At 36.2% G+C, this 14,067-nt stretch overlaps 1 protein-coding gene across 7 annotated transcripts in view; it reads left to right on the forward strand.

Moving 5' to 3' along the window:
* ZNF567 (zinc finger protein 567) overlaps nucleotides 1–10,738 on the forward strand; it is a 30,012-nt gene extending 19,274 nt beyond the window's left edge. For 5 of the 7 annotated variants that reach the window (XM_011383525.2, XM_011383523.2, XM_011383527.2 and 2 more), the window contains 3 exons: nucleotides 5,084–5,210; nucleotides 5,478–5,564; nucleotides 8,595–10,738. In XM_011383525.2, the coding sequence (XP_011381827.1) occupies nucleotides 5,084–5,210; nucleotides 5,478–5,564; nucleotides 8,595–10,306 (1,926 nt within the window). In that variant the 3' untranslated portion in view covers nucleotides 10,307–10,738. Of the gene's footprint in view, nucleotides 1–3,749; nucleotides 3,887–5,083; nucleotides 5,211–5,477; nucleotides 5,565–8,594 lie in introns of all 7 variants that reach the window. The other 2 variants (XM_011383529.2, XM_023525074.1) reach the window with 1 other exon arrangement.
* The last annotated feature ends 3,329 nt before the right edge of the window (nucleotides 10,739–14,067 follow it).

Here is a 14,067-nt window from a genome sequence, read left to right on the forward strand (position 1 = left end):
TTTTCCCATTCTGATGGTTGTCTCTACCTTGTTGATGGTTTCTTTTGCTGTGCAGAAGCTTTTTAGTTTGATGTAGTCCCATTCATTTATTTTAGCTTTTACTTCCCTTGCCTTTGAGGTCAAATTCATAAAATCCTCTTTAAGTCCAAGGTCCTTGAGTTTATTTCCTATGTTTTCTTCTATGCATTTTATTGTGTCAGGTTTTATATTCAAGTCCTTAATCCATTTTGAGTTAATTTTGGCGTGTGGTGATAGACAACAGTCTAGTTTCATTCTTTTGCATGTGGCTTTCCAGTTTTCCTAGCACCATTTATTGAAGAGGCTTTCCTTTCTCCACTGTATGTTTTTGGCTTCTTTGTCAAAAATTATTTGCCCATATAAATATGGGTTTACTTCTGGACTCTCGATTCTGTTCCACTGGTCCTTCTGTCCATTTTGCTGCCAATACCATGCCATTTGGATTACTGTCGCTTTGTAGTATAATTTGAAGTTGGGTAGAATGATGCCTTCAGCCTCTTTTTTTTTTTCTCAGAATGGCAATTTGGGTCTTTTGTGCTTCTATACAAATCTGATGATTTTTTTGTTCTATTTCTTTAAAAAATGCTGATGGGATTTTGATGGGAATTGCATTAAGTCTGCTTTAGATAATATGGTCATTTTAACTATGTTGATTCTTCCGATTCAAGAATACAGAATATCTTTCCATTTCTTTGTATCTTCTGTGATTTCTTTTAATAGGGTCTTACAGTTTTCATTAGATAGGTCCTTTACTTGTTTTGTTAGATTTATTCCTAGGTATTTTATTATTTTTGTTGCAATTGTAAAAAGAATTATTTTTTCCACTTCTTTTTCTGACACTTCATTATTAGAGTATAGGAATGCTATGGATTTTCGAACGTTGATTTTGTATCCAGAAACTTTACTGTATTTGCTAATTGTTTCTAGTAGTGTTCTTGTGGAGTCTTTAGGGTTTTCTATATAGAGAATCATGTCATCTGCAAATAGTGACAGTTTGACATCTTTGTTTCCTATTTGGATGCCTTTTATATCTTTCTCTTGTCTAATTGCATTTGTTAGGACCTCCAATGTTATATTGAATAACAGTGGTGATAGTGGACAGCCTTGCCTTGTTCCTGATCTTAGAGGGAAGGTTTTTAGTTCATTGTTTCTTTATCCCTCTGTTTCTGTCATTTTAATTTGATTTTGTTCTATGATTTTTCGCTCTGTTCCCTCGTTTTATGATATGTGTTTCAGTTCTGGATTTTTGGTGTGTGGTTACCACTGAGTTTATGTAAAGAATAGATATATATATATATACAGTGGTCCATTTTTCTGTGTGTGCCTTATCTCCATTCTCTTTTGCAAATTTGGATCTTTATTCCCTCCCCTTTTCTGTTTTTGTTGCCTCAAGTTATTCCTATATATGCTATACATTCATTTCTTATTTTCTTGTTTTCAATTGGTTTTTCTTTTTTCCTTTTACCATTATGTAATATTTAAGCTTATAATACTCTGTTCTTAATAAGGGTTGCACTTTCCTGCTTCTGTCTGCCTTTTAGTTATCTTACTAATAGTTATGTAATTTTTTGTCCTTTTGTTTCAGGTACAGTGACCCCTTCAGCAGGCCTTGTGGTGGAAAATTTCCTCAGCTTTTTGTATGTCTGGAAAGGTCTTTTTTTCTCCTTTATATCTCTTATTCTTGCTGACTATATTATTCTTGGCTGGTAATTTCTCTCACCAGTAGTTTGAATATTTGGTTCCACCCCATCCTTGCTTGTAATGTTTGTGCTAAGAAGTCCGATAGTCTAGCGGATTTTCCTTTATAAGTTATTATCTTCTTTTCCGTGGCTGCCTTGAGAACAATTTGTCATTAATTTTTGACAGTTTTAATATAATGTGTCTTGGAGAAGGCCTCTTTTGGTTGAGATAATTGGGTTTGCTTTTTGCTTCCTGTGTTCAAAGATTCAGTTCTTTGATAGGTTTGGGAAATTCTCATCGACTATTTGTCTGAATATGTTCTCTGTTCCCTACTCCCTCTCCTGGTATACTCATTTTCTTCCTTTGCTTTTTCTGATGATGTCAGATAATCCTTCTGTAGAGTTCTTTCATTTTTTTTTTTTTTCATTCTCAAGTCTTTCTATTCATCCTTCTGTATCATTTCCAGAGTTCTATTTTTCATATCACTAATTTTTTTCTCCATCTGGTCAGCTTTATTTCCTAAGCTTGCTATTTTATTCTTCATCTTTTTTAATGAGTACCTCATCTCCAGAAGTTCTGTTGGGTTCTTTTTTAGGGCTTTATTCTCTGTGGTAAGGTATTCTTGTTTTTTGTTTTGTTTCTGAGTTCATTGAACTGTCAATCAGAATTTTCTTTCATCTTGTTGAGTTTTTTCTGAAGTGCAGTCTCAAATTCTTTGTCATTTTAATTGCATATTTCTTTGTCTTGAAGCTTATTTTCTGGAAATTTTTCTCTTTCTGTGCTGCCTTGTTACATTGGTTGTTCATGGTGTTTGATGGACCATTTTTCCGCCTGGGTATTTTGGAAGTGTACTCTGCCTTTTTTTCTTTTTTCCCCAAGAAAATTCATAATCAAGTGTTGTCTCTTTAGGAGGTTGATAAAAAGGGGGTTTTCTTTTGATTTCTAGTTGGTGGAATCCAAGCTTCTTGGACCTCTGCTTTGAGATTAAAAATGACCCTTCCTCTCTGGTGGGCTGTGTGCCTCCTCTGCAACCAGGTCACGTCAGTCCCAGGGATCCACCCTCATTGGAGGATACAGTGGGTGATGGGGCTTCAATTCTCTGAAAAGTCCCTGAAGCCCCATTACTGCCCCAAGGTCAGATGCAAGGTCCCCTTAGCTTCCTTCCATATCAGCCTGACTGAATGGGGGTGAGGTTGATTGGGAAATGAGGTAGTGTTTGTAGCTGTTTCTCTTCCCATAATGCTATCCCCCAGGTTTCAGTTGTCTTGCCTAGATATCACTGTAGTGTATGTTTCAGTACTGATTATTTAAATTCCCCTGGGGCTAGGTGCTAGCTCTGGGAGGATACGGGGAAGAGGGGCATGACCAGACGTGACCAGGCTCTGTGACTCGCCTTCCCACTGGCAATGGCAGTTGCTAAGACACAGCTGTCACCCAGCCACACTCAGTCTCTGCCCTGATCACTAGGCACCACTGCGTGGAATGTGCTGATCCTTCAGGACTGTCTGGATCTTCAAAGAGCCAAGAACTGGCCACGAAACCTCCCCTCCTCCTTGTCCTGCAGAGAGCTCCGGCTCCTATCACAGTTACTTTATTCCTCTGTCCTAATCCACCTCCCAGACACGTGGCTTTACTCACCTTTGGATGCTCTGATGCGCAGACTTCTCAGATGTGCTTGTGTGCATATTGGGTGTTATTTGAATCGTAGATGTTCAGCTCGTTGTTATTTCAAGGGAAGATTTCTGGGGAGATACCTCATGCTGCCATGCTTCTGACATCATTCTATTGCTTCTTTAAACACCTTTAGAACATATGCTCTAAAGCCTTTTTTTGGTAAAATCCAGCATCAGTGTTCACTAGGAATTAGTTTCTGTGACTGACTTTTTCTCAATAGGGGTCATATTTCCCCTCTCATTTTTGTTTTGTTTTGTTTTGCTTTCTTTGTATGTCCAGTAATTTTTGCTAGAAACCTGACATTGTGAATAATATGTTATAGTAATATGAATTCTATTATGTCTGTTGCTGAGGTTTATTGGTTTTTGTTCTCACAGGCAATTGGTTGGAATCAAGCTTCATACTCTGCCCTACTGCCTCCCACCCCCTTCTCCCTCAAGTGTGAAGCAGCTGATAGATCAGCTTAGTTCTTAAGCTTCTAGCTGCTGCTTTTTACTCTGCACCCTGAGGGGAGGTAGGTTCTCTTTGTTTTCATGTACGTTAGCTCAAAGGCAAGGAATTAGTGAGTGTTTATACATAGATTTGGGGGTTTACTTTCTCCAGTTCTCTTTTTTCCCTAACGTTTTTTTCCCTTATACTTCCTGCTGCTTTGTCAGCCCCACCTTCTGACACCTGAATCTGCTTGAGCTATTAGCAGATTGTGGAATGCTGTTAAATGAAGAAATCTCAGAATCTCACTAGGTGCACTTCTGTTGTTCAAAACTCTTTTTAGTATCTTCTGTCTGCTTTTTGCTCAGTTCTCTGTGATCTCTCCAATTGCTTAATTTGACTATCAACCTGGAGTTCTGGCAGAGTTTGTACTCAGATTTTAGGTCTTATCTGTTCTATAGTTCTCTCACTTCCAGAATTTATCCCTAAATCTGCAGCTCATCTGCCATCCTAAATTCTGTTCTCTTCCACCTTTGAGGATGTATGCTGTGGTTTTCTGCCTTAAGAGCTGTGAGGTTTCAGGTACCTTGACGTAAAAAAAAAGCCAAAAACCTAATAGTTCTTAGCCTTTGTAGTTGCTGTCCTTTCAGAATATTTGATTGATCTGGTTGCTTTTCAGCGCCATCTGTTATTTATTTATTATATATTATGTTCACATTTTATAATTATTATCTGAGGGTTTATTTTCCTGACCAATTCACTGTGCTTTACTGGATATTGAAAGTCACTCCATGCATTTTAAAACCATGGTTTTCTTGCATAACACATTAATCTCGAAGGGAGAAAAAATTAACCTCCCCAGTGAAGCCAGAAAAAATTGTTCTGACCTTGCAATACACTGCATCTCACACATACTTCTGTTTTAGTAACTGTAACACTTTCTTCTAAGTTTGTGTCTTTCTTGAAGATATGTGTTACATGCTTTGAAGCTTTAACTTCTTGTGAGCAGGGATAGTGTTTTCTATCTTGGCATGCCAGGAAAAGAATGCAGTTTGGGGGTACAAAGTGACTTCATAGTAAATATTTTTAGAATGAGTTTAGAATGAATCTGCCAGCAGGTACTTGTCCTTTGATTTTCGTTTCCCTCACAATGTAAATCACAAAACAAGGAAAATGATAGGCTTTCATTACAAGTATTCATATGAGTGCCACAAAGAATGGGATCAAAACTAGTCCCAATATCTAGTCAACCCGTTCTGAATACAGTTCCTTTCCATTGCAGGGATCAGTTTCATTCAAAGATGTGACTGTGGACTTTACTCGAGAGGAGTGGCAGCACCTGGATCCTGCTCAGAAGACTCTGTACATGGATGTGATGTTGGAAAACTATTGCCACCTCGTTTCTGTGGGTAAGAAAACGTCTCTGAAACTTTCAGTAGCATGTATTTCCTTTCAAAATGCCTAAACTATGTGTCATTTTGAATTTCGGGGATAAGAGGTGAGGAATCCTTTTTGGTTAGTAGAAAGGATGATTGCGTCTTCACTTACCTGGTGCGGGGTGTTAAGTTTATTGTTATACAAAGGTGTATATTAATTTGTAGTACTGAAAATGCACCTTACTGATTTTTCAAATGTATTTAAGCCTAAGCAACTTAATCCACATCTTCTTTAATCAGGGTGTCGCATGACCAAGCCTGATGTGATCCTCAAGTTGGAACGAGGAGAAGAGCCATGGACATCATTTACAGGTCATACCTGCTTAGGTGAGTTTCTGACTCTCAGGCTGATGAAATCTAATGGAAAGTAAATTTTATAGTGGTCAGGTGCTGGCTGGCACCTTTGAAACATTTGGAGAGTGTCCTTTTACTACTTATTTCAAAGGCTCCTAACCTTTGAAATAACCATTGTGCCTGCAGACTTAAAGCAAACTTTCAAATATCACTTTCCCTGTAAATATTCTTTCCTAATTTGCATAATGTTATGAAAGATAGTTACCATTGTTGACATAATTAAAGTGTACTATAGGCCTATGGTTTTTTTAGATTTTTTAAAATTTGTTTATTTCTAGCTTTCTCAGAATTATCTCCTTACCATTATATAGATTTTGGGGGGGGGTGCTTTCTTAAATCTATCTTTAGAAAAGAAAAATTTCGGTTAATGTGTCTCTTATTTGCTTTCCATTTTCCTTCTTTTATTACCTCATATTTGTTTTTTGTACTAAGTTGCCATTCTTACTATAAATCTAGCTATTTTAAAACTTTCTTGCTTTGGCCCAGACTGATAATTTTACAGTTAGCATTTACTTCCATTAAATTTGATGGTTCATTTTATATGGCTGACCATCATTTCTTAAATCAGTCCTGATTTGGGTAAAACATTAACTCATTCTTATCCTGACTTTTTGAGTGATTATTTCCAACTTGGTCTATTTTCTTCACTACTGTGGCCATATTTCCTGGAACAATACCTAGCATATAATAGTCACACAAATTTTTTTTAACGTATATTGCTTACTAGACTCTCAGTCTTATTTGATTTCTCAAGGGATAAACCTTTGAATTATAATAATCTCATCCATTCTCAGGACTTAAGCTTCGTGTTTTATGTTGATACCTCTAAATGGACATACTCTGCACATTTCTTCCACCTTCGTTCTACGCCTTTAGGAGTTCTGTACTCTCATGTCTCACCTATTATATGACAGTATGTCAAAAAAGAAAATCACTAAATTTTCCAGCTCTTTAATTCTTTTGCATTATCTATTTCTATATTATTTTTCTCACCTGATACACACTTCATTATTCTGTGTCTGTCATCATTAATGAGAATCTCTTCACAATTCATAGTAAAGTTATCAGCCTATGAAATATATTAACTCCCTCCCATATTTTCATTTGTCATTGACATCATACAAAATAACAACTCTCTTATTTCATGTCTTGACTACTGAATTACCATTTGGCTTTGCTATAATTTTGGTTCTAACTTTAAATTTATATTGTTATTTTTCTGACAAGATATATCACTTGTTATCTGTTATTTGTTTTATGAAACTAAAATTACTCTTCAAAACTAAAATTACTTTTCATTTAAGGACTAACATAATAAACTTTAATCTGGTCTTTTCAACTTTATTTCTCTTTCTTGGAGAAAACTCTTGCCAATTTCCACTTGATTCAGTGTTCTAACTTCTTTTCATACATGTAGGTTTTGTCATCTTGTCTGTACTTTTCTTTGTGTTGCGTTCCCTTCCACAGTGTTGAGATTTCTTCTCCATGAACTATTTCTTAACTACTCCACATCATATCTACCATTTTTTTCTGCATTCCCATGCTACTTACAAACTATAACACACACAGTGCTTGGATATGATTATATAATTTCATATCTGATTGTACATGGTTTATGCTTAAGGATTCTTTCCCTCAAAGATAAGATCCTCTGTTTCGATATTCTTTGCTGTAGTATATAACATGTTAGGTATTCAGTAGTTGCTTCATGAATGGTTTGTGGAGCTGTACAGGGGAGATATCTTTTTCCCGCATTCAGAAAGCATGTGCTTGTAAATTTCTTTCAGATACACCTGTTCAGACCATGGCTCTGTAAATTCTGATCAAAATGTTTTGACTCTACCAAACAGTACTTACCTGTCATGCACAGTGTTATGTAAACTTTTATGGATGAGATTTGTCAGATATGGGGACAACCTTGAAAACTTGTTTAAATGTAAAAAGTGAATCTAGGGGATATAAAATTTTGTTTACAGGAGAAATTCCTTGTGTATTGGTATTGGTGGTAATGTATTCAAGGCAGAAAAAGATTTTTGAGCCTAGATTTAAAATTATTCTACTAGATGTAGATGATTACAGTAACAAAATAAATTATACCTCTAAACTTAAAAGAGAAATGAAGGATAAAGTTAATGAGTGATTTAAAACTAGAATGAATGATCTGAACTGAAGTTAGGGAATGTTACTGTATTTAGGAAAGACTTGAACAGTCTTTGTTTAAACCTGAAAAAATAAAGTCAGTGACTGAAACGAGGAATAGTTATAATTGATGGTCATGAGTTTTTTTAAATGAACAATTCTGAAAGAATTGATAGTAACAGCAGTCTGAATACACAGGTGAATATACCCTTTGTCTGTTTTAAATTTCCTATTTTTTTTTTTTTTTTTTTAGTTCTTCACAAGGGAAAATGATTTCCAGCTAAATGAAGGATTAGACATAGACGGTAGGATTGTTTTTCTAAACACTAGGAAATTGATGCTTTTAAAGATTAGTCACTGATGGCTACAAGGATAGGAGTAGCGAAAACTCGAAGTGTTTTACCTTGCTATCTAGGGATGATGTATAAAAGCATAGGCTCTGATCTGTGTCCTACAAAAGTTATCCTTCCTCTAATATTTTCCCTGAATAAGCTTTTATACTAATCTAATCCATTCTTAAAAGTTAATGCCCTTGAGAGGTTCACTTCATTGCCCTCGAATCCACCTATCCAAGTATCAATCACTCCTCCATCATTCTTTGTCTTCTCCCCACTACTTCTTATATCCAATCAGCTTTCTTTATGAAGTTCTCATTCAAACTGGAAAAGTTATTAGTGTTCAGTTTATTTTTTCATTCTTTTCTACCCTGAAGGAGTTTTTATTTAGCTTCTGTGTCTTTTTTTCAGGCATGGAGTAATTTTTCTTGGGTCTTTTTTGCTTCATATAATAGACCCTAGTACAATTTTTTTGTTGTTGCAAATGTGCAAAGATTCACAAATTGTTATTAACTATATTCTTTTCTAGAAGAAACCTGGAAAGCTGAAGACTTTTTAGTGAAATTCAAGGAACACCAAGATACGTATTCTAGATCAATTGTATTCATTAACCACAGAAAACTGACTAAGGAGAACAGAAATGCATATGAAAAGACATTTACTTTAAGCAGAAGCCCTATAAATTCAAAAAATTTTATTCCTGAGTATGATACTCATGGAAAGATTTTTAAAAATGTTTCAGAACTAATTAGTAATCTAAGTTCTACAAGAAAGAGACTTAGTGAGTATAATAGATATGAGAAATCACTTCTCAATACTAAACCAGAGTCAGCTCACCATGGAGTCAAATCCCATAATCAGTATGGCAGCGCTGCCATTCATAATGAAGTACTTGTGCAGTATCATAAGATGGAAACTCCAGCACAGTCACTTGGTTATAATGACTGCGAGAAATCATTTCTTAAAAAAGGAGGCTTAATTACACGTCATAGAGCTTACAGAAAGGAAAATCCATCCGAATATAATAAAAGAAGAGCAAACAATATTGAAAAAAAACATACATGCACTGAATGTGGGAAGTCCTTTTGCAGGAAGTCAGTACTGATTCTGCATCAGGGAATCCACACAGAGGAAAAACCTTACCAATGTCATCAGTGTGGAAATTCATTTAGAAGGAAGTCATATCTCATTGATCATCAGAGAACTCACACAGGAGAGAAACCCTTTGTTTGTAATGAATGTGGTAAATCCTTTCGCTTAAAGACAGCCCTCACTGATCATCAGAGAACACATACAGGGGAGAAATCATACGAATGTCCACAATGTAGGAATGCCTTCAGATTGAAATCACACCTCATTCGTCATCAGAGAACTCATACAGGAGAGAAACCATATGAGTGTAACGACTGTGGGAAGTCTTTCCGCCAGAAGACAACACTTTCTCTACATCAGAGAATTCATACAGGAGAGAAACCTTATATTTGTATAGAATGTGGGAAGTCCTTTCACCAGAAGGCAAACCTTACTGTACATCAAAGAACTCATACAGGGGAAAAGCCCTATATTTGTAATGAATGTGGGAAATCCTTTTCCCAGAAGACAACCCTTGCTCTTCATGAGAAAACTCATAATGAGGAGAAACCCTATATTTGTAATGAATGTGGAAAATCCTTCCGCCAGAAGACAACCCTCGTAGCACATCAGAGAACACATACAGGGGAAAAATCTTATGAATGTCCTCACTGTGGAAAAGCCTTTAGAATGAAGTCATACCTCATTGATCATCACAGAACTCACACCGGAGAAAAACCATATGAATGTAATGAATGTGGAAAATCCTTCAGTCAGAAGACAAATCTCAACCTACATCAGAGAATTCATACAGGGGAAAAACCCTACATTTGTAATGAATGTGGGAAGTCCTTTCGCCAGAAAGCAACCCTCACTGTGCATCAGAAAATACATACAGGCCAAAAATCCTATGAATGTCCTCAGTGTGGAAAAGCCTTTAGCAGGAAGTCATATCTCATTCATCATCAAAGAACTCATACAGGAGAGAAACCATACAAATGTAATGAATGTGGCAAGTGCTTCCGTCAGAAGACAAATCTCATTGTACATCAGAGAACTCACACAGGGGAGAAACCCTACATTTGTAATGAGTGTGGTAAGTCCTTCAGTTATAAAAGAAACCTAATTGTCCATCAGAGAACTCACAAGGGAGAAAACATGGAAGTGTAATAACTCTGTGAAGTCTTTCCAGCATATTATAAAACTATAGTTTTTTTTTTTAGAGCATGCTAATGTAATTTTAATCAAAAATGTAATTGTTATTAATTTAAAGTACCATACATCATAACTGTTTGTCTACTTTTTATTAGTATAAAAAGGGCATGGTCATTGTTACTGAACTCTATCAGCAATGAATCTAATTTTTAAACTTTTCAAGTTCTGCTGACTCATTTTATTTTTTAAAAACTTATATATGTATAGGCAAGATGAAAAATAGTTATAAGCAGTTCTCCATAAGAGAAAGAAAATATGAACTATATTTCTCATTGTACTCAGTGGAATAAAAAGTAGCTGTTACTTCCCTAAAGATTAACGCTTCCTTGGCTTATAACATTGTGAAGTATTTTTTGCATGTCTTTAAATTTATATGTTCTCATCATACATCATGAATTCTTTTGTGTCTTATTTCACTCAGCATTCTTAAGATCTATACATTATTGCATGTGACAGTAGTGTTTTCATATTCAGGTTGTATACAATTCCATTTAAAAAATATACCACTATTTATCCTCTTAATGGATATTTGTATTTTTTATGGTTTTTTGATGTAATAAAGATACTGCTATAAATATTCTTGTATATTTCTTTGTATGTGTATTTTTGTTGATTTTTACTCCACCCTAAGGGTGTATGTAAGCTTTTTCAACTATGATAAAAACTGCCAAACTTCTCTTAGACATTTCTTAACATGATTGCTTTGGAGAGTAACAGCTCTGATTGTAATCCAAGGAGAAAGGTCTTTAGCAATCATTCAAGTGGAGAATTCCTACTAAAAAGAAATCCTTATGATATTATAATTGTGAGAATGTTGTTAGTCATGAATATATGAATGTCAAATGTAGAAAGACCTTTAGCTGTGGCTTAAACTTTACAAAAAAACAGAAGTCATATTGGAGGGAATTTTACAATTGTCATGGTTATGGGGTAGGGTACTTTTAGCCATAGCATACACTTTCAGCATCAGTAAGAGGGGACATTGTTGAGTAAAATTTGGAAGCATAGTAGTCACAATAGACACAATTATAAAAATATATACAAGTAAGCATATATATATAGTGTAATGAACCTATGTAAAGTAAGTCTTTTATAGCTTGATTTATTTCACAGAAAATGTGAGTCTCTGGAAATCCCAAATGAAAAATCATTGGAGAGGTTTTGATGTTTGGAATTGGAAATCTGCTGAGACAATAACATCTGTATCATGTTTTCTTTGAAAGTAAGCACAGCAGCAACTTAAACAGTGTTACTAAATGCCCTTTTGGAGGAGGTTAATTTTAACCCATTTTTCCTACATACACTTATTGTGTGTGATAAAATTTAGTAGAAATTAAAATAAGCTGGGGTGTTTTTTCCCCCCAAATGAACAGAACTGTAAACCAGATCTAAGTAAGCAGGAAAATGGTTGGTAGTTCAAGTTTCTGACATTAAAAAATGTTTAACAAGGCCCTGGGCCAACATCCAGCATGACATGGACCCTTGGCGATCTGGGGGCCAAGGACCCACCAGGGTGAGAGAAGATATTCAGGGCAGCCTGGCAAACCTAGGATGGCTTATCACCATGGACTCAGTGGACAGACCAGATGATGGGTGTCCTGGATATGAGGCCCATGACTGGGCAGGTTTCTTTGAAAGAGGCCAACTGTAGAGCTGCTGGGGAAGCACCTAGGCCTCTCTACTAAGCAGATCAATCCAGGGATACTACCAGCTCTGCTGTAGTAGATTGAGTGGTGCCCCCACCTCAAAAAATTACATCCACACCCTAATCCCCAGAACCTATGAATGTGGCCTATTTGGGAAAAATGTGTTTGAAGATGTAGGTCAGGATCTTGAGATCATCATGAATTATCTTGGTGGGCCCTAAATCCAATGACAGGTGTCCTTGTAAGGGAGGCAGAGAAGAAGCCACAAGCCAAGGAGCACCTTGAACCAGAAGCTGGGACGTGGGATGGTTTCTGCCTCAGAGCCTTCAGAGAGTGTCACCCTGCCAATGACTTGATTGCAGAATAAATCTCTGTTCTTTTAAGCCAAAAAAAAATTTTTTTAACAAGCCCTCTGGCCTATAGAAAGGGGCAGCAATTACCAGTGGGCAGTAAATGCAAACATGCTTGTCCTGGTCTTGCAGATCATTTCAGAGCAAAAAAGAACAATGGGTGATGAAGAAAATCAGACATGATAAAAATTTAGACTTGAAAGGGACGTAACATAAAAGATATAATATCTTTTATGATTTGACAAAACTTTGTGAAATTTAGCCTTAACTAGTAATTACTATTTGCCGCGTCCAGCAAGTGGTAAATCCTGCCACGTCCAGCGCGGCTCTGGAAAATAAACCTGAGTGGGAACAGTGGGAGATTGAGAAAAGAAAGAAGACAGAAAGCTGGGATCGGGAGGCCCACTATCCACTAGAGAGCGATTTTATTTTTGCAAGTTGCTTTTATACAAGATCATACATTTGCTGGCTAAAATGAGATTATCCCCACCCAACCTCCACATCCTACTATAATCATTTGCATTTCCGTAGATTACCCCCACCCTTCATAGCCTGCTATATCATTTGCATTTCAACACCTGCATTGTTCTCCAATCAATTCCTACTTCCCCATTCTTAGGAGGATTTGTGGAGGTGAGGCAACCTTTGGTTGGCCTTGCAGGTTGCAAGGACCTTGTCAGTTTACAACCGGCTCTCCACACTATGCTTAGAGGTTTTTAATGAGTTTAGGTAGAATATATATATCAGTAAAATAACAAGTAGATTAGGTTACAGATTCTATATTCAGAACTATGAGAACCTAGAATGATTTCATTTGAATAAATCTATTTGTAGAGGAGTAAATACTACTATATGTTAACAGTGGTGACTAACAAAAGAATTATACTCATGACCAAGAATACGGGCCTGCCTTTTTTCCTGGGTATATAGTGCAGCGGGCGGGGGCGGGGAAAGCATGGTCTAACTACATCTGTTTGTTCTAGCCCCAGCCTACCAAATATATTGGGAATGTGTGAGTCACATTCTCTTCGATATTCTACTCTTGCTCGTTTCTGCTCTCCTAGGCATTTCCATATCTGTCACAAAATATAAATTATCTGGCATCCCTACATATACTGTTTTTCTACCTGATTTACTGATTATATCATGAGATAGCCATGTTTCGTTTGCAGTAGAACATTGTATGCATATGCCACTTCATTCTTGTATGTAGGACATAATATTTCTGTTTTGTAAGTCTTGTGTATGAGGTACTAGATGGTATGGTGTACTATTGGACAGTATGTAAATGACTAAACTTAAAAGTACTATAATGGACTCACAGACTAGGCTGTTTTCTTACCTAAGAGAATTGCCAATATAGGAAGTCCTATATACAAGTCATAAAAATATTTGTACTAGTCATTGGACATCTCTACAGATTTATGCTCTTAGCTATTTCCTAAGATCTCCTTAATTTCTACTCTCCTATCATAGATGCTATACCCACCAAAATATGTCATTTACAGGAGTTGAGAGGATGGGGTGTTATTAGAAGAGACACATTGCTACTATCTTCATTGTGACAAAAATTTTAAAAACTCAAGTATGCCAGTCCCAGACTTTTGTCATCCTAAGGCAGACAAGAAATATCCTAAACCTATTTTTACATTTTATATTTCCATTATTTCTCAAATCCTATACTAAGCTCTCTTCATACAAACCCCTGGAAATAAAAATA

Source organism: Pteropus vampyrus, unplaced genomic scaffold, assembly GCF_000151845.1.
Source record: "Pteropus vampyrus isolate Shadow unplaced genomic scaffold, Pvam_2.0 Scaffold523, whole genome shotgun sequence".
NCBI classification, from domain to species: Eukaryota; Metazoa; Chordata; class Mammalia; order Chiroptera; family Pteropodidae; genus Pteropus; species Pteropus vampyrus.